Source organism: Sebastes fasciatus, chromosome 1 (genome assembly GCF_043250625.1).
Source record: "Sebastes fasciatus isolate fSebFas1 chromosome 1, fSebFas1.pri, whole genome shotgun sequence".
NCBI lineage: Eukaryota > Metazoa > Chordata > Actinopteri > Perciformes > Sebastidae > Sebastes > Sebastes fasciatus.
In genome coordinates, this window is record NC_133795.1 from 4,466,880 (window position 1) to 4,487,422 (window position 20,543).

Below are 20,543 nucleotides of genomic sequence, written 5' to 3' on the forward strand. Positions count from 1 at the left end.
TCGTGTGTCATGTCTACGCTTTTCACGTGTCATTTAACGGCCCCTTCTCATTCCTGACTTGTTACATACGGATGGACAGTCACAGTTTCAAACACGTGGTTAACATTGTGAATTCAAACCAAACTATTTGGTTAGGTTTAGGCAACAAACCTACTTAGTTGATTTAGGCAACAAAACTACTTGGTTAGGTTTTAAGAAAAGATCGTGGTTTGGGTTAAAATAAGTATGTTTACTTAAATTAAGTTATGTACGTAAGTTAAGAAGTCAACGTAAATACCACCTAATATCCGCGTCTAATATTGGCGAGGCATGAAATGACACGTAAAAAGCATAAAATGCGTAGTGACAACATGCAAAATGACTTAAGAAATTTGGCATGGTATTCGGACGCCATTTGTCTGCAGATGTTCCATGGTCTTGACGTGCAATGTGACCTCATTAGAGGGCAGTAGCACACCACTTATAAGGACATTTTGTGTGTCATGTCGAAGCATATTACGTTTTTTTACATGTCATTTAACGCCCCGTTCTCATTCCCAACTTGTTATATAAGGACAGACGGTCGCAGTTTTAAACACCTGGTTAACGTTGTAAATTCAAACCACACTACTTGGTTATGTTTAGGCAACACAACTACTTTGTTAGGTTTAGGAAAATATTGTGGTTTGGGTTAAAATAAGTATGTTACGTAAATTAAGTTATGTATGTAAGTTAAGTAGTCAACGTGAATAAGTAAACGGTTTCACACATTTTGGTTTCAGATTGTACACTAACAGCGGTCTCCACACCGTCCTTCTCCCTACACAGACTTTTTCGCTCTTAATGCTACGAGTGTCTAATATTGGCGCAGCTTGAAATGATGTGCAAAAAGCAAAAAATGCACAGTGATAACATGCAAAATTACTTTGAAATTGGCATGTTATTAGATTTTTCTGTGAAACAGGTTAAAAAAAAAGTTTTTGCAGGTAATATTTGTTGTTGTAATACTCATTTGAGCCACAAGAGGCTGAAGTGCACCACCAGCCTATGTTCCAAATAGAAGTAAAATCATTCAAGTTATCTTCCAGGTGAGTTTTAATTTCTCCATGCAGTCTAACACATATCATGTGTTGGAAAGTTATTTTAATTAAAACTCACCTGGACTGGGCGCCTGATTAGCTCAGTCGGTAGAGCGGGCGCCCATGTATGGCCAAGGCTCAGTCCTAGCCGCGGTGCACCCGGGTTCGAATCCGGCCTGTGGACCTTTCCGCATGTCATCTCTCTCTGTCCCCCTTTCCAAGACTATATCCACTGTCCTATCAATAAATGCTTAAAAAATGCCCCCAAAAAATAACTTAAAAGAAAAAAAAAAACTCACCTGGACGAAACAACCTATTGAGAACATGGGGTAGTGGTGCACCTCAGCCTCTTGTGGCTGAAATGAGTATTACAACACAAACATTTTTCACAAACAACAAAAAATTAAAAATGTTCACCTGCCCAAACTTTTTTTTTTCTCACTTGTTTTCATAGATGAAAAAAAAGTAACTTAGAAAAATATTCCTGGCAATTTTTTTTTTCACCTAGCAAAACAGTTCTATAAACCTTTTCTGAAGTCACACACAGAAGAAGAAACAGTTTAGATCAGACTAAGAAAATGGATCACCATAATTTTTTTCCTCATTTGTCTCTCGGGGCTTCCATATGTTACAGTCCCACAGGACATACTTACTCACCAAATTTTGCTGTGATTCTCCGCTGCACGCTCTGTAGCACAGCAGTAATCTCCTGAGACCAATCCCCACAAAGAAGAAGTCTGTTACCTCTCAGAGGGGTGCATGAATCACACATGCACTGATTAAAGGGTTTCAATGTGAAGGATTTATTGAGTCTTGCCATCTCACAGAGATATCTTATTATATTAATACAACGGTATTACTTTACTGAAGTAACAGCAGGTTCAGTTAAAGAAGCAGATTAATCAGAAATAGAAAAAAACAAATACAAATCTGACATCATAACGAGATATTCCAGCAAGACAAAGGTAAATAAACAATAGCATTAAACAGAAAAATATAAAGGGATTTCATTTCCTAGTGTTAACATATTCATGAACATATGGTATGTTAAAAACTAATAGGAAAGCGTGTTGTCCCAAAAATGAGAAACCCCTGACTGCATGTACAACATAAGAAAAAGACAATCAAAATAAAATCTCCGCAGAGCAAACAAGTCTGAAATCTAAAATATTACAGTAGCACGTCTTTACATTTCATCACAACAACATTAACAACATCTTCTCTCTTATACCTTTAATTAATCAGTGGTGCAATGTATGAAGGTGACAACTAACTGAAAACTTGTATCCTACAAATTATGTTCATCTACAACTATTTTTGCATCAGGGAAATACATTTTGGAATAAATGTAATAATGCAGATTATGTTCATCATCATATCAGACAATGTTAAATGCAAAATATCTACAAATTATTCAGTGTTATGATGTGATATCCTGTTAAGGTATGTTAAATGGCAAGATATGAAGGCTGTTATTCAAAAATGTCCTGTTCATGTTGCGACTAGGTGAGACGCTGTTACACTTTTCATCAATCTGTATGTATTCACTTGGTTATGGTGGATGCTAATGGTAGCGTTTTATGAAAAGCGCGTTCGGGAATGCTTTTATACTTACTTCTCTTTCAGGTTTTGGGGTATAATAAATTTATATAGCAGGTGTTTTTAGTTTTTCCCATCTTACCATGCCATGTCTCCCCACTAAATAACACAAAATTACATAAAATACAATTTTACAAATAAAAAATAAAGTACATAACATATATTCTGTGTTTGATAAGCCTGCCCTTTTGCAAAATAATTACAATCTGTATGTTTTAAAGAGTTGAGTTGACAACAGATTTGAAGAATATAAACGTGATAAGGCAAAACAGCTTCGTTAAACACGTGAAGAATTCATCTTATCTGTGTTCGCATCCGCTCCGAAAATACAACACAACCCATTTAAGCTGCAACTCCAAGTGTTTCTTGATACATGTTTAAAAAGCATCTTGAGATTAGCCGCTGTCTCCTTGCATAAAATCAACACACAAAAACATTCACGGCTGTCCTAACTCATCCTAACTCTGTGGATGAACAGAGGCTGGTATTAAAGTGTTGATGAAGATTGTCTGTTTTAATGGACTCGGTGACACCTGTGGTGACGGGTGGTCACATCAGGTTACACATGTAACCTAAGTTGTTTCATGCATAATGACACATGGAATGTCGACTGTGGAGGCGGCAGTCTGACGGATATTCATCTGAAGAATCTGTTCAGCTATAACCCCAAATAAACTAGCATGTTATGGACAGCATTGTTAACTAAATTAATACGAAGCACAACAAGATTGGATTTATTAATCCAAGAGTAGAAACCTAATGATTACTACTTGAGCTGCATTAGCCATTATGGTGTAATGAACTTTCATTCTTATTTGGAACAGACAGGTCATTATTAAAATGGATATTGTTACGCATCACATTTACTAAAGTCTATTAAAATTGTTTTTTATTTTCTAAGGTGTTTGTTTTCGAAAAAGCTAAAAGAAAAACAAGTTATTTTTTTTCAAGAGTTTTGCAAAGACAAATGCCGCTGTGCTGAAAGTAGAAGTCTGTTTGGCAGATTTAAAGGGAAACTCCATATTTTTTAAACATCAAAATGTGTTTACAAATCTTGGGGAGTATATAAAGCCTTTTATACAACCTTTAAAACTTATGTTAAGGCCCTTTCTACACAAATCTACAGCCTTCTAAGGTGAATATTTATAAAAACTCTGTTTACCTTGTATCTGTGTGGACGTGTAAAACGGAGCGTTTGGGAAACGATGACGTCCTCTCCTCATTTCGCACACGCCCATTGCTGCTTTGTGTAATGAGCATGCTCCAGAAACAATAACAAAGATGTCGGACTATCGGCTTTGCGATTTATTAGTACTGCTCGGACTAATTACTACTTTACATTTGAAAAACGTTCCAGTCACAGGAGGCCAAAGCGGAGAACACGTTAAACATGTGGTGGCCGAATGGTGATTGAAAGAGCTTTTGGGCGATTGAAGGCGAGGTTTGGAGCACTCAGAAAGGCGACGGACATAAACCTGAATGACCTCACTTTTGTCGTTTATGCATGTAAAGAGACGGTTGATGACAGCAGAGTGATGACAGGAATCTCAGCCCCCCCCACCAACAATAACTGTTATCCAGCTGACTGTAATGAAGCCGAGGAAAAGGGAGAGAGAAGGGTGGTAACAAAACTCCTTGACCCTTAACTTGTGATCTCACTTGTGGTGACATGTAAATATTACGGCGAGCGTTCGGAGTCGTTTTGGTGTCAGAGTGTGGACGGAGATATTTTGTAAAATAAAACAAATTGATGATCAGGTTTTGCTGCATCGATTCTGACCCTTTTTTTGGATAAACTGTCTATCCTGACTCTGACAATGTTAAATGAGTGCAACGCTAAATCAGTGGAGTACTACTTTAAGGAAAAAACTTTGTTTGGGGTTGGGCTAAGGAGTTGAGATAATGCTACTTAGAGCTAATAGTTAACTTTGAAACAAATTGTGAAGTGGTTGTGGGTTGTGTCGTGCAAGAGCACTATACATAAACACAGGATGAACCATTGTTTGTTGTTAGTTGGCTACCAAAGCTTCTTCTTACCAATATGCACAGAACATTGAGGGGGTCAATTAGCTTAGCACAAAGACGGGAAGTGAGAGGAAACAGCTAGAAATCCAAAAAGTGTAGGCTAATTCCTAAATTGTCAAATTATTCTTTTAATTTCGTGGAGTAATTCTGACTCCACCACCAGTAATGAAAAATAGCATGGGGCCTGAATTTGATTTTACATAAAGCATTAACACTTTAAGTCCACATTTTTCATATTGCACATGTGTAGTATGTGAAGTAAGTGAAAGTTGTACCTTTTGATCTGTAACATTCAAAGAGGTCACAGCAAGCCAAGAAATGACTTGGAAGTTGAGGCAAAATAGGTGGTTACAGACAGTGAAATGGGGAAACTGGGACAGGAACCTGTGCTCGGGTTCATTTCAGAATGACAGATAAGAAATTCATCTTTCCATGTTTATCAAACTCGTGCATCCTGCAGGATTGCAGCGGTCCTGAAAATAGGCGGATGAAAAATGTTTGGAAACTGTGCTGTTGCCTGTGAGTAACAGTCCACCACAGATTTGTGAGCATTTGACAAGCTGTCAGAACGCTCCCATCATCCAGTTTTGGTTTGCAAACCAGCGGTTGAGAAACTCTCTAGTTAGCTTCTTCTTCTTCCATAAATCTGACACGTAGAAGAGAATCATAAACTACATTCATTCTAATGTCCAGAGCTGAATATAGAGGCATGAGAAGCTACAAAATGAACATAAAAAATACAAAAAACATCATAAAACAGCAAATCTTCATTGGAACTGGACACACACAACCGTTTGAGTTAAGACCTAGAAAGAAAAGAAACAAATATTAACCATGGAAAGCAGATTGACCTTTTAAAAAGAACTTAAATCTTAAATTAGCGACAAGACAGCACATACCACTGCAAAGTTTGCTTGTCAAAATAAAGGTTTTAATCTGGATGCAGATGTCCATGTGCAAGTTATGCACAGAGTATCAAGGATGCATTGTGCAAAAGTCAGACTTATGACTACAGAGTCACAGTCTTCTAAATATGTCAAGTTGCTGTAATGCCACCTACATGCAAAATACCAGTAACATTTTGAGCATCATTCAGAGTTCATACGTACATATATATTATCTAAATTTGGTTGAAATCTCACTTATCTGAGAGTTATTGCGACTGATATTAAAGAAGCCATGGATGCTTCAGTATGGAATTCCATAAACAAATGAATAGCTTTGTCCCAAATACATTAAGCACCAATTGAGACTAATATTGGAGGAAATTGGTGGTAAAAAAACAAGTTTAAAACACACATTAAATAAGATACATTTGTGTAGATTGAAAATGAAAGAAATCAGTTAAAACCAAGAAAATGTGTGTAAAATGTAAAGTGTTTTAATAATTGCCACATGGTGGCACTATCCAAACCAAAATCTAGTACGTTCTACCTTGGACCATGGCGGAACTTAATTTTTATTTCTGAATCTGAATTTTATTGTTTATTTCTGCAGGGACACAATTAAAAGTAACTGCACCAGAGTTAGCTAGTAGCTAATTTACATATGTTGTCTCTGGGCAGGTAGACGAAAAAACAACCACAGAACAACAAACACTACAGAAAAAGAGCACAATACATAAAAGTCCATCAGTGTGACATAATAAATAGAAATAGTATGGTAATTACAATAACCGTTACTTAAGACTTAAGCCAGAGCTTGTTACATATCCTCATATAACGGTTTGTATGATAGCCTATCTTACGAAAAGTTAGACCTCATTTTTCGTGCATTTTCTTACGAAAGTCTGGCAACACGTGTCAATTTCCGCTCGTTACACGCAAACAGTCTTTTCAAAATAAACTTCCATCTTCACAGGAAACAACATGGTTAGGTTTAGGCAACAAAACTATTTAGTTAGGTTTAGGAAAAGATTGTGGTTTGGATTCAAATAACTCCGGAAGTGGCGCTAATAAAGTACGGAAGTGTGTCAACATTCGGGTTAAAGTAACCTGGGCAAAAACTCAGTGTTTTTTGAGCCACCTATCCAGCCCGACCTCCTCCCTACATGGCGTTTATCGCTCTTTATACTTCCTGGTTCACGATTACGTGGATTACATACAAACTGATTTCGAGGGAAATATATGAATTACAGTGCATTACTTAAGTATAGCTACGAACGGTGTCTGAGACCAGCCTGAAGCTTGAGGCTGGTTGAGTCTCTAATGTTTGTGGGTATGGAGTTCCACTTCTCCACTACTTTAACCGAGAAAGCAGACTGACTCTGTGACTGAGTCACCCGTAATAGATGCTCTAGTCCTACTGGCACAGCCACCACCGGGATAGGTCAGGCCTCCTCTAAGAACAGAGGGTGCGCTATTCTCATTAATTTTAAACATCTGGCCTGCATCAGAGTAAAATAAGAGGAAATTATAAACTTATTGTATAACTTTTCGCCAAAGATCACTGAATTCTTTTTTTTTGAGATGTCCTGCCAACACACCGACAGACAAAGAGGACTGAAACCTTCTGGACGGAGCTGACTGTATATTCTGTGCCTCCTCTTCCTACTGCTTGCTGCAGTCTTATTGCAATTCACATGTGTATTCTGAAGGCCTTGTTCAAGCTACGGTAAAGCTGATAAACAGTATCAGTCACACAGGGGATTAGTTACACAGAGTGCACCCATCCCACTGCTTCCCTGCTTAATTCCAACTCCAATCATTTGCATGCTGCAGAGTATTTGGAACTTACTGGACATCTTTGGTATGCGGATGGGGCCGCTGCTGGTGCCATCGCCCCCTTCGGTCAGAGCTTTGATCTCAATGAGGTAGTCCTCTCCGGAGGGGATTTGCAGCTCCACACTGGTCTTATTGGTTTCCAGTACAGTAGTCCTGCCGTGCCAGTTCTGACGATACACGACCTTGAGGAGAGTGCAAATCAAGGCGTGAACTTTTAATTCATCAGTCGTAAATTAAAAGTCAGAAAAACTTCATGACGTCTTAAGAACGGGATGTAAGACTTCATTCAACACATGAAAAACAAATCAAATTCTAAAAAGCAGGACACCAAATTTTGGTTATACAGTCCATCTCTAGAGGAGGTAATGAATTGAAAATGACTTGTGAGGTGCTGGTTTGGTCCGGTGACTCAAAGTGGAGGAACATATTTTCAAAAAAAGACCTCAGACCTCCTTTTATGGAATTTCATCTCCATCAAAATGCGGCATAATGTTTTATTTCATACTTCAAAAAGAAACACGTGGCACAGAGAGACAAACTGTGAATGTAGTTGTAAAAAACATGAAAAATATGTAAGAAATTTTTACTTTTGATTCACAGTGGTGCCAAATTATGAAACCATTCATGTCTACAGGCACTGCACGCTCCCTTACAACAGAGCCTCACAAAAGACTTATCATTAAATGAGCAGGGCCGCATATCTCTGGAGAATACATTTTATTGCTTATTTGTGGAAAGCATTATCAAAAAACTGCGTTTTTTTTATTTTAAGTATGCAAAGTGGATCAAATATGAGTCATTGTTGTGCTGGTTTGGAAGAAGCTGAATATCTTCTGTGGCTTGACGCCTTTCATTTTATCACCTGGAAGAGATCTTTTAATTTTGAAAGGCCAGACAGGGCCAATCCATAATGTAACACCGGAGTGCTGAGGTCTATCTCTCCACTGCGTAGAGAAAGCCATTTATTGGGATGACAGCTGCCGAGGCTCTATTTGTTTCTCCAGTTCTGGAGTTTCTAGCTATTACTCTGACAAACTCACCTTGTATCCTGTCACCTCAGACTCATTTTCCATCGCCTTGACATGTTCCCAATTCAGAAAGATCTTAGAGTTGGTCAGGCTCCACTTAATATTCCCCGGAGGCTGACTTGGAGCTGCAAGACATGTAATTATATAGACACGAGGTTAACAAATGAATGCATAAAGCGTAGTGTCATCACCACCAATAATACTCTCTAACACCGCAGTCAGCCTTGTAATCATGGTGTTGCGGCAGAATGCTTTTCAGACTATATACTCTTCAACCTCCTCGTACACACTGGAGAAAAACAGAGGTCAAGACAAATAGAAAGTGCGTGCTCTTCATTTATGTGTGTGAAAACACAGCTAATAAGGATGAAATGAAAAGTTCACCCTGAAGCAGCGAAAAAGTCTTTACTTCATCATATTTCACCGTGAACAGATTCACTGGTTCTGGCTTAATATGAATGTTTTTTTTATTTTCAGTCAAAAAATATGAAACAACGATATGAAACATATAAAGACGTGACAGAAAACAACATAGAATGTAACAGGACATTCTAGCTTAGCTGAAGCTGAAAGAGGGATTAGCATGCTTGTTAAGGAGACGTCTGACCGGGGGGGGGGGGGGGGGGGTAATAAATGAATGAATACATTGAATTAATGAATGAACAAATGAATAACACCAAAAAAGAAAAACTACTACTACTAATAATAATAGGGTTGTCAAAGTTAACGCGATAATAACGCGTTAATACACATTAATTTTAACTCCACTAATTTCTTTGACGCATTAACGCAACTTGATATTTTAGGTTGTAGCGGGCTCAGTTTTAAAGCTAGAGTGAAGATAGGATAATGAATCCATCGGTACCAACCATGTCATACTGGCTTGTTGAGAAGGAGGCTAAATAACGCTCCAAACTTGCGCTAAATTTTGGAGAGGAAAAACTGTCATGGCCATTTTCAAAGGGGTCCCTTGACCTCTGACCTCCAGATATGTGAATGTAAATGGGTTCTATGGGTACCCACGAGTCTCCCCTTTACAGACATGCCCACTTTATGATAATCACATGCAGTTTGGGGCAAGTCATAGTCAAGTCAGCACACTGACACACTGACAGCTGTTGTTGCCTGTTGGGCTGCAGTTTGCCATGTTATGATTTGAGCATGTTTTTATGCTAAATGCAGTACCTGTGAGGGTTTCTGGACAATATCTGTCATTGTTTTGTGTTGTTAATTGATTTCCAATAATAAATATATACATACATTTGCATAAAGCAGCATATTTGTCCACTCCCATGTTGATAAGAGTATTAAATACTTGGCAAATCTCCCTTTAAGGTACATTTTGAACAGATAAAAAATGTGCGATTAATTTTACGATTGATTGCAATTAACAACAGACAACCACGCAATACGATTAAATATTTTAATTGATTGTCAGCCCTAAATAATAGTAATAAAAGTAATATCTAGTAAGTCAATATATTTTTTTAACTGTTGTTTTTGTCATGAAGACTTTCACACAGAACGTGAATATTATAATACGAATATTACATATATTTTATTTCCAAACGTCAACCAATCACGTTGTGCTGAACGGGTCGAGTTGTGCCTTTATTTATGAAACAACAACGGCAAACTTTACTACTCCTTTCAACCTTTACAAAGGCAGCGCAGACCAGATCCACTCCTTCCGTTCTTACCTTTCACAATAAAAGCCCTAGAAATATAATATTTGCAGGTGAGTATTTCGCATTTTCGTGTTGTTTATTCATCACGTCAGACCTTAAGGCTGCAAAGGCAGTGATAACAACTTCAAATGCATTGACTTTAAGAGGCTGTAAATTTGACCTGTATAATTGTGATGGCTGAAGCCTCATATTAACTTCTGAATACATTTTTACACAGGAGACGGACTGCGGATTTTACCACCATCCCTTACATATAAAGAGCAGTGGGAAAAGATCTTTTAATGGCCAGTATGAACAGACACACAAAACCTGTTTCAGTGTTCATACGGGCACCTGACTAGTGTGTTAAGACACACATGAAACTGTGTGAACCTATCTTTTATTGATTTATGGAAACATGGTTTATAAAACATACAGAGTAGACGCTGAGTGCAGATGAATGTTTTCTACCTTGTTCCTATAATGAAGAGAAATGTACTTCTCGTTGACTCACTCACTGTGTGAAAACATGCAGACACAACACTTTTGACTGTATAATCAGTATGAAGTCACCTGTCAGGGAGGTGTGTGTGTGAATGTAATGTGTGAAAAACTGTTGGAACTGATATCAAACAGCGGTGCAGCGGTGTACTTAAGGGTTTGTACCAAACAAATGTAAGAATATCTATGGTCTTTCTTCCTCAGTTTTTTTAGTGGTAGTCAGTGTTGCTGGATTTTCAAACACAACTAACTGTATAATAAATGTCATTAAATCCCCTAAAGTCCCAGAAACATTACAGAGGACATGAACTCAATGGTATCTACGGCGCTGGCTTCATGGCCACTATAGACAGGAGACCAATAACTCTTCCAGCATACATTCAGTATGGCATGTGAGTATTTTATTTAAATAAACTTGAACTTACTGTGGAAAGTAATGTATGTTAAAGGCAAATAAAGGACTTGTGTGTGGACTCACGTGGTTTCTTAGTAGTGATGTTAAAAGCTGGGCTGCAGGGTCCCAGTCCAGCGCTGTTCTGGGCTCTGACTGAGATCAGATACGCCGTGCTGCCCTTCAAGCCGGAGAGCAGAGCTGTGGTGTCGATAACCCTCCGTCTCTCGGCATCACTCTGCTGGGATCCTTCCTCCCAAAAGAGAACCTGGACCAAAGATACAAGGGTTACCACAGACCTCCAGCCATATTGTCTACCTTTGCCTTTTTTCCATTTTCCATTAATAAGTCAGTAAAACGGTGGCAGCCGAGTCAAGTCAAAGCTTATTTATTTTGCCTATTCCCTACAGAGAGCATAGCAATGTGCTCATAAAGAAGAGTATTGTAGATTATTATTCCAACACGTTCTCGTCCCAACTCATCACATACTGACACTTTGTCAGACCCTCTGCGTCACTTTTCTGTCGCAGTAAACACGTGTCAGATTAGAATCTTTGTTATAATGATGATATTGCCTTTGAAATGAAGATTTCATACTAGGCAAGGATACAATTTTTTTTTCTTTTTTCTCTTGCGTCTCCATTGTAACCTTCATATTAATATAGTTTACTCACAATTGGATTAATATTCCTTAGGTTCTGACCTTTCAAATGAGATCAAATATATGCATCTAAACCTTATGGTTGAGGAACTAGTCCTGCTTAATTTTGGGTAGTTATTTTAGGCACTTTTTTCAACAGGTTAATGTTGTGAATTAAACAGAAACACTTGCTTAGGTTCAGGCAACAAAACCACTTAGTTAGGTTTAGGAAAGATTTACATTAGTAAATTTTTACGGTGCAAATGTGACTGAACGTTGTGAACACACGACACAAATGAACAGCTGATTATAACGTGAAAGTGAAACGTAACACACGGGACACGAACAGCGGTCTCCTGGATGAAAGCCTTGTGTTTGTTGGACCCATCCACCTCACATCCCACCCGCCCTGTGTGTCTTTGTTGCTCGTTAAACTACAGCACTACATGCACTTTCCCTGTGCATTTACTGTTGCCGCGTATGGGTTTGCATTGGAGTTAATGGAACATCTGGTGCATCTCCTATACCCTTTGCGAAAGGGTGCCTTGTGCAGCGGTATCGAACGCCGATGGCCGTGACAAAGCGGCGGTATTTGATGCCCTGGAAATGAAAACGGGCTGATTATTCAGTGCACATGTTGACACAAACTGACTCAAGGAATGTGACAACAAGGAAGTCTGCGCAAATGTTACACAAGAGTAATTCGTTAAAAACTGAAGGGTCATCTCGGTTTAAGTCTTTCATATGCTGAAACAGTGATTCTACAGGACCCAACTTAAAAGGAGAAGAAAAAAGTTCCCCACTATCAGCTCAGCTACTGTAGGTCCTGAGGCAGTCCAACCCACATTTTTAAACTACCAAGTGATACTGTATCTGACAATCAGCATACCAAACGCAGCACTGGGAGTGAGAAGTGCAAGGATAAGGAGCTTGTCAGAATCTGTATTCATAGGGAGATCATTTATGACCCTAACACGAGACGGGAAAAACCAGACAGGGAAATGTCAAACAGATGGTTTGAGAGGAGGTGCTTATTCAATTGACTGCACACAGGTTTTTTCAGGGATCTTGCTTGGGAAAGGCAGATTAGCGACAGGGCCTGGAGTTGCTGATAACAGATGATCTCGGGTGTTTTTTGTTTTTTTTACACCAGCGGTTTAATTATGGCAGTTTTACCAGCACTTGGGAAGATACCTAAAACACCCGAGCAGAAGAAGTTTAGAGTTTTGAACATCACATCTGCTACGATGAATCCAAACACACACTCAAAGAGGGATGAAAGAGACGAGTCTGAGGAGACTTAAGCTGTGTTGCTGCATCTTAAAGTCTTATGGAGACAGAGCCAGGAAAGTGCATCATACCACTGGGGCTTGAACAATAATAATAATATTTGTGTGTGGAAAGCACAGATATTTAAATAGGATTTTTATATGGCCAGCTTCAATGTTTGTATTGAACCTGGTGGAGACATTTTCAGAAGAGAGGGTGACAAACAGTAATACATTAAGAGTGGATGTGCATTGCCTACATTTCAGAGAATTATCTGATGCTGTGCATAATAAAATAAATATGAAACATAAACAGAAATTATCAGGTGTGAAATTTGCACTGGATATTCCTGCCAATAAACCTGCTGACAGCAGAGCTCGCCGAATTATCCGCACGACAGCTGAAGGCACCAAATATATATAATGATCACAAAGTCAAAAATGTGCCTAATAATTTCTTCCAGAAAGTTGTTTCTGGTGCTGCAGCTGTTCTGTTGCCTCCCCTAACGATTCCTATATTGTAAAGGAAATTGACCGTTTGCTAAACCCCCTTCCCCAAACAGCGATTGTCCAATCGTAACTTAGCAACTGTAACTAGGGATGGCAGGCTTGTTAAGCTTTGGATTTCTCCGTATGCAGAGGGAGTGTGCCTGGAGCGGTGTGGTAAAAGTGATACTCTGCATTGAATGAGTTTGGAGACTTGTGTCTTTTTTATTAAAACCTTTTCAAAACTTGAAAAAATACAAGAGTGAGGAATTCGACAGTGGGTTTATCTGCTCTAATGAAAGCTGTTTAACGTTAGCATGCCAACATCTAACCTGTCATTTTTGTGCCAGTAATTCATGATGCATTAAACATCTGAAAGGTTTCTATGTTAGAATGAAATAATATAGATTTTTATACTAGGTATACAGACTAGGTATAATTTGCTTCTCCTTTATTTCCACGTCTTCAACTGGTGAGCATGCTTACTTGTGACGCTTTTGAAGGTTTCTCATTTTTAGACGAGTCAGCCGGATACAATAAAATGTAATAAAATCTGCCAGAGACAGTTGTCATTTCAGCAAAAAATCAAAAGTCTGCTTTTGTCTACTTCTGACAGAAATCAAGGACCTTTTGTTTCTAAAAATCACCACACATTTGGAGTGGTATATATGCCACCGCAATCACTGTAAACGGTGCATTGCTAGAATGGACAGCTTGAGAGGTGTAGCAATAGTAACGGAGGGACGCAGGGCTTAGTGAAGTTAAACTGAGGGAAGGTTGTTTCAGTAACATTTAAACTATTACTGTCCAAGTCTCAGTCAGAAATAAGGCTGGATTACCAACCAGGCAAAGTGGGCAAGGGTACAATCAGCTGTTCGTTCGTGTCCCTTGTTCACAACGTTTAGTTTAGTTTTCCATGTACAAACGTAGTAGTTGATTAAGTTGGTTAAGTAGTTGATTAAACCAATGACCATAGTGGTTTTGATGCCTATTTGTGACGCCATTGTGTGTTTACGAGGCAGATATGAAACCTATTCATGAAACGTATCCCGTGGTTTTGCAGAAACGAACAATGCCAAAAATTTTTCTGCCGACTGGGTTGGACGTAGCGCTGAACAACGGAAACATGTAAACCAGAGATGAGCTGTGATGGTGTAGCATCAATATGCCTGTTTTTATCATCAGAATTTGAAGATAAAAGGTGTTTTTACTCATTCTACTAAAATATTTGAAAAAAACAAATTGAGTTTGTTTGATACTGACACCATAGCTGCCTCAACAGAAAGTTCAGCATCAGCTGCAGACATCTAGTCTGTTTTTGAAAATGCCTCAACGGTGCTCCTCTTTACAGTCATCGTCTCAAAAATGATCGTGATTGGCCTGTCAGATCTCAAGTGGCTAGAAATCTGTCCAAAGCGGAGGGGGACCAGACTCATCTGCAAGAGCAAATAAAACAGGAGATGGAGGATCTGTCTGGTTCCCAGGCAAGGACCCTATACCCATATAGGAGGTCTTTACAACCCGACAGCGATCCATTACTGATGAGCTCTGAAAAAGGACCGGAAAACAGCCGTCATCTGTAGCTGCTGTAATCCTGTAAAAATCTACCAATCACTGCCTCGCGGTCCGCTTGGAAAGAACCAATCAGATGCCTCCCTGCCTCCCTGCCTCCCTGCTTGTACTCTACCCTTGGCGTGAACCAGCCCGAACTCAAAGCGCGTCGCCGCTGCAAGTTTACTGGAGAATGGAAGAGTAAACTAACAAGTTACTTGTCATGAGGTAGCGTTGTTGAGTTGAGGTCCTCTCTCCGCTCTGTGTCTGTGAAGTAGTTACGATGCGGCGGTGCTCGTACATGTGTGTGTGTGTGTGTGTGGGGGGGGCGTTGCCTTGGAAGGAGCCCCGAGGAGAGGGGGGGGGTTTAGACGGAGCTTCTGAGGCGATGCTTTTTTCAAATTTTGCTAGCTTTTCTACATCGACCCTATCTTTAACTAACTATGTTTGGCCTTCTTGTGTCAAAATCTAGTTTTACAAGCTGTATTATTTTAGATTATATTGTGCTCACATGGTGCATACTCCAAAATAAAATGATATTGATCACATTTAACTAACCTGAGGTCGTGTAGTGTTCCTCCATCATGTGAGGGCTGGTTGGTGTCTGGCCAAATAATGAAGCTGCCGTGTGTAGTCAGCTGTGTGCGATGGATCTGATGGACTTAGATAGAGCAGGACACTTTTGCCCTGGGGCCCCCAAACAGGTTAATCCTGCCACGGTCAGACACTTTTATATGGTGGTGTATAGTTTTGATGGTGAAGCAGACAGCCTCAATAGTTAGTGGTTCAAAGTGTTGAGAGGTGGAGGTTGAAGAATGTTATACTTTTCTCAGTCTGTTAACACTTGGAGCTGTATTTAGGTCCAAGGGCTCCTGCTATTTTCGTTCATATAGTCGAAGCAGCGCTGTGAACCAAGAGGTTGGGTGAAAGCGGGGGATAAATTGAAGGGTGTGGTGATGAGTCATTATCCTCTCAGCAAGTCACTTTACAATTACTTCTCTCATACCTTTCAAACAGCTGTTCCATTCAAAGTGGTATATGACAACAATGACACTGAGGAGAGAGGGAGAAGATAAATAGTATCGTTGTCGTGGTGGTGCAGTTAAGTAAGACGTGACCTCAGGGCACCTCCAATCTGCAGCTGAATATGGAGTTTTTTTAGTATTCAAGTTTAGAGTTACTTTTCCTGATCTGCTATTAGTGTGGTTTATATGTATCGATCACACCACTCCTCATCTAATTGTCTTCAGCAACAGCCAGGGCTGGCTTGAATGTGTGTTTGTCAGCTTCTAACACATCAAGCAGACATGTGAGAGCAGCTATTCTCCACCAATGGGCCTCAGAGCGCCACCTAGTGGGCTGTGGAGGTACTGCCAAATGGTTAAGTAAAATTAAATTACAGGGCTGTCAAAGTTAACGCGACAATAACGCAAACAGCTGTTTGCCATATCATCTTAAAATGGGATTACATGTAATTTTAGTGTTAATAGCTTGTTTCCACTGTCCCCCAAGTGGCCATCAGTCATTGTGGGTATACATATCACTGCACCTGGTGACCATTCCCCCTGACAGCTAAAAGGAAACTAGTATACTGGGGGCGTGAAGATGTCTTAGTGTCAGGATCAACTTTAGAATATGTGGAGAACCTGTTTTTGAAAAATAACTGTGGTAGCCTGCAGAGTGTGGCATTAATAGACTGAATCAGTCCTTGCGTTCAGCTGCATTACTGTAGATTATACTATTATTATTATAATGTATACAATTATTTACAAAGAGCAAGGTGAAGTTACTGATACTGAGGCATTTTGTTTACTTACACACTTGAGATGTCCGTTAATTGCCCCCTTCAGTCTAATTGCAATGGAATGAGCCAAATTGTCACTCTAGCCAATATAAAATCCTTAATGAGTCATATCCTCTGGAAAAACACTGTCGCTTGGGAGCCTGGCCAAAATCACACACCAGAACAGTGTTATCTCTGGCTTCAATAGATATAACTTTGTTTTTTTTGTGCTTCCGTTGAGTTTGTGTTGGAGTCTGAGTTTGTGGTGGGAGCTGGTTGTTTGTTGGCGTTAAGGGACTCCATTTATAACCGAACGTTAGCTATCATTGCACACTTAGCGGAGCTGAAGAGAGTAAAGGCACTCGTGAGCGCGCATGACGTCACCTCTGTTTTCCCGGGGTAAAAACGTCCCCCATTCTTCACATTAAAAGCAGTCTACAGGCTGATAGAGGAAACCCAGAAAGTCACAGAAGGTTTCATTTTTTAGGTTAGGTTGCAACCTGTTCACACATTGGAAATAAAAAAACGTTTATATGGGTAAAAACTTACATACAGTCCCTTTAAGGTGAATAGCGTGGAGTTACCACAAAAGCAAATTTGTGTCCAATCAAAGTTCACTAAGTTGTGGTGCCCTGTAGCTGTCCTCTGAATGTGTTTTCCACAGATATGCCACCAAATTTGAATCAGTTCATCCTCGAGTCCAAGTGGACGTTTGTGCCAAATTTGAAGAAATTCCCTCCAGGCCTTCCTGAGTTATCACGTTCACAAGAATGGGATGCACGTGGGGTCACAGTGACCTTGACCTTTGACCACCAAAATCTAATCAGTTCATCCTTGAGTCCAGGTGGACGTTTCTACCAAATTTAAAGAAATTCTCTCCAGGCGTTCCTGAGATATCCCGTTCACAGGAAGGGGACGGACAGACAGACGGACAGACAAACATACTTACGGACGTACAACCCGAAAACAAAATGCCTCGCCGTCACTGAGGCATTTAAAAAGACTAATTTTCTACAATATGGGATCTTTGATAACATAAGTGTTACAGTGAGATAATGTGTGTTTATGTTTTTCTAGATAAGAATATACAAATAATGATAAACTAAATATTTGTCAACATAAAAATTGTAAAAATACATTTATATCGTGAAGGAGCTGCAAAACTTTAAAATGATTTGCCCTATTTCAGCATGAATATTCATGCAAACATTAGTCTCAGCTCAGCTAAACTGCTCTGTCTCGCTCTCAAACAGCCATCATGGTGCTTCAAACCCGTGTCTCAACAATGTGTGTACCAAACACTGGCAATGACCTCAAAGCTTCTCTGCAGAGGTCAAGCCACCTGGGCATACCCCACCATATAAAATAACTGGGCTTTAGAAGAGAATGTTATTTTTATCCAGGTTTTCCACAGCCAAGTCCCAGGAGAGTGTTTGTTGTACAGGATAGTGATGTATGATGTTCACACTTTCATTTATTTATTTATTATCGGGAATAGAAGCTCTCAGACAGCCTTAGTATTGAGGTCTTTTTGAGACTGGAACAGCTGCCAACAGACCTCTCTTCATCCCTTAGATTAGCCCGTGAAAAATCTGCCGCTCCAACACTTGCAGTATTTCAGTGTCAGAATATTTCCACGTTGTCGCCACCGGCGGTTCTATTCAAATGAACACCAGCTTATTGTACTGTCAGTCATTCTGGGATTAATGTCTACTCCTTGTTTGAATATTCCTTGTGGCACTATTATTTCAACTTTTTCTTTTTCATACCTCGTATGCGATGATCTTCTCGCTGCTGGACCCGGGGGGAATCGGTTCCCAGTACACTTCGATCTCAGAGGCTGACACAGCGCGGGCCCAAACTCTCGATGGCGCCTCAGAGGGCTCTAAATAGAATAGATCATGAATTATGCATGTTTGCAATTAAGGGTACATTTCTTGAGCATGATCAACTTTATTTGCAGCGTGTACAGGGGAACGCGCTCACCTTCTTCTGCAGAAAACACCGTGACGACGCGGCCGAACGGCCCCTCTCCCATGCTGTTGTAGACTCCCACTTTCACTTCAAACTGGGACAGGGGCGCGATGCTGTCGTTCCTGTAAATATACCTCGATGCATCAGGCGATGCCAGCACTGTCTGGATCCAGGTGCTGCTGCCATGTGGGCGGAAAGCCACAACATATCCAAAGTCCTCTCCGCTCTGCTGTTCCTCTGGAACCGGCTGAGAGAGGGACAGAAAAGTTACGCCTTTGACCCAAACAACTGTGAGCAGAAATTGAATTAGGGGGGGTATAAAAAAGTAGAAATAGTGTTTTATGTCTGTTGAGCAAAGGTACCGATGCAGCATCTTTCTGCACTTTGAACCACATCCAGAGAATGTAAAGTTGTCACCTAATTCTAGATTTACACGTGTGAAATTTGCACTAGCTCCGTATCTTCTTTTTGATTTACACAACAGGGGGATGGGGGATGGGGGGGCAGCAAATCAGAAAAGCTCTGCCTTTAATTAAAAGTCATCTCACTGAAGCCAGGCCACTGCAGACACACTAACTCTGCCAGAAGTCCATTCTCGTCAAAGACTGCTCGGTCACAATGAATGCCCACTCAGAAATGCACATGATCCTCTTACCTCCCACATGATGACAAGTTCTCCTCGAGCTCCTCCGCCGCCGCTCGCATTAACTGGTGCAACCTTGGGAACTAAACAGGCACAAAGGAAACTTAATCATCCCTCCGTTTGGACGCTGATGTCTTAGGCAGGTGCAGAGGGTTCTGATAAACCACACAGCTTCGAATGAGGTCTTCTTATTTACATAAAACAGGTTAATCACACAGCAGAGAAGTTTTGTTTTTTTCTTGTTGACATGACAACGGCATTACCGCCCGCGTACGGTGACGTTATTAGCCGAGCACCGTATGTCAGCCCCATGTGTGAGGCACAACGGGAAACTTGTTCCCTTGTGATTCAACCAGCGGGATGGAATTACTCAGCTCGGAATACACACTTTCATGTCGATGCCTCATGTGCGGATAGGTCACATTTTTCTCCTGTTGATGCAACTATTAATCACGTTAAAGTGTGCTGACATACACAAGCTCAGTGTTGATACTTAAATATTTAAAAGTGTAATTCAATTATTTTTGCATGTGGCTGAGTAATCACAGTATTGGCATGAAAACGCACAACAGATTTTGAAATGAGTAACGTCGCAGGGAGCACTGAAGGAAACGGTTAATTACATTTCCCAAGTGGGACTGATGAATTTGTTACGAAGACAGACAACAAATTGAGAGGATACCTGCTGCTTTGGTTCGAATCTGTTTGGATGGCGTGCTGGGTTCGCCGACACCAACACTGTTGATTGCCACCACCCTGAATTCATACTCCACCCAGGGGATCAAATCTTTCACTGTCGCATGCATCATCTGTCCAGGCACAGAATCAGGAACTAGGATTAAAGAATTCAGAATTGAGATGTGTTGTTTTTTTATGTTTTACTTTGGCACATTTCACATTTTGTCTCCAACAAATATAATAAAAACATTTCACAAACCAGCGAAGTACATGCAAATGAAATGGTGACATTTGTAAATCTCTTACTACTATTCCAATAACAGTATGTTCAGTACACGCTATGCAATTACTGTGGATATAGTCTGCAAGTCATAATACGATTTTACACATAAATGCGATTAATAAATACAATTAATAAGCTGTCAGAAGTTCATATTTATGCTTGAGTTAATGTGACTGATATTACTGACATAAAAATGTTCCTGCAATCAGCTAAATTGTGTTTTTATCTTAAATAAACCCGGGTTG

General features: G+C 40.0%; 1 protein-coding gene across 3 annotated transcripts in view; it reads right to left on the bottom strand.

Annotated features, from left to right (window-relative positions):
* Window positions 1-1,848: 1,848 nt before the first annotated feature.
* Window positions 1,849-20,543, bottom strand: part of cntn6 (contactin 6) — a 59,299-nt gene continuing 40,604 nt past the window's right edge. For 2 of the 3 annotated variants that reach the window (XM_074645827.1, XM_074645911.1), the window contains 7 exons: window positions 20,020-20,169; window positions 19,350-19,420; window positions 18,707-18,941; window positions 18,490-18,605; window positions 11,080-11,260; window positions 8,446-8,558; window positions 7,315-7,587 (listed from right to left, as the gene is read on the bottom strand). In XM_074645827.1, the coding sequence (XP_074501928.1) occupies window positions 7,315-7,587; window positions 8,446-8,558; window positions 11,080-11,260; window positions 18,490-18,605; window positions 18,707-18,941; window positions 19,350-19,420; window positions 20,020-20,169 (1,139 nt within the window). Of the gene's footprint in view, window positions 5,489-7,314; window positions 7,588-8,445; window positions 8,559-11,079; window positions 11,261-18,489; window positions 18,606-18,706; window positions 18,942-19,349; window positions 19,421-20,019; window positions 20,170-20,543 lie in introns of those variants that run through there. The other variant, XM_074646001.1, reaches the window with a different exon arrangement.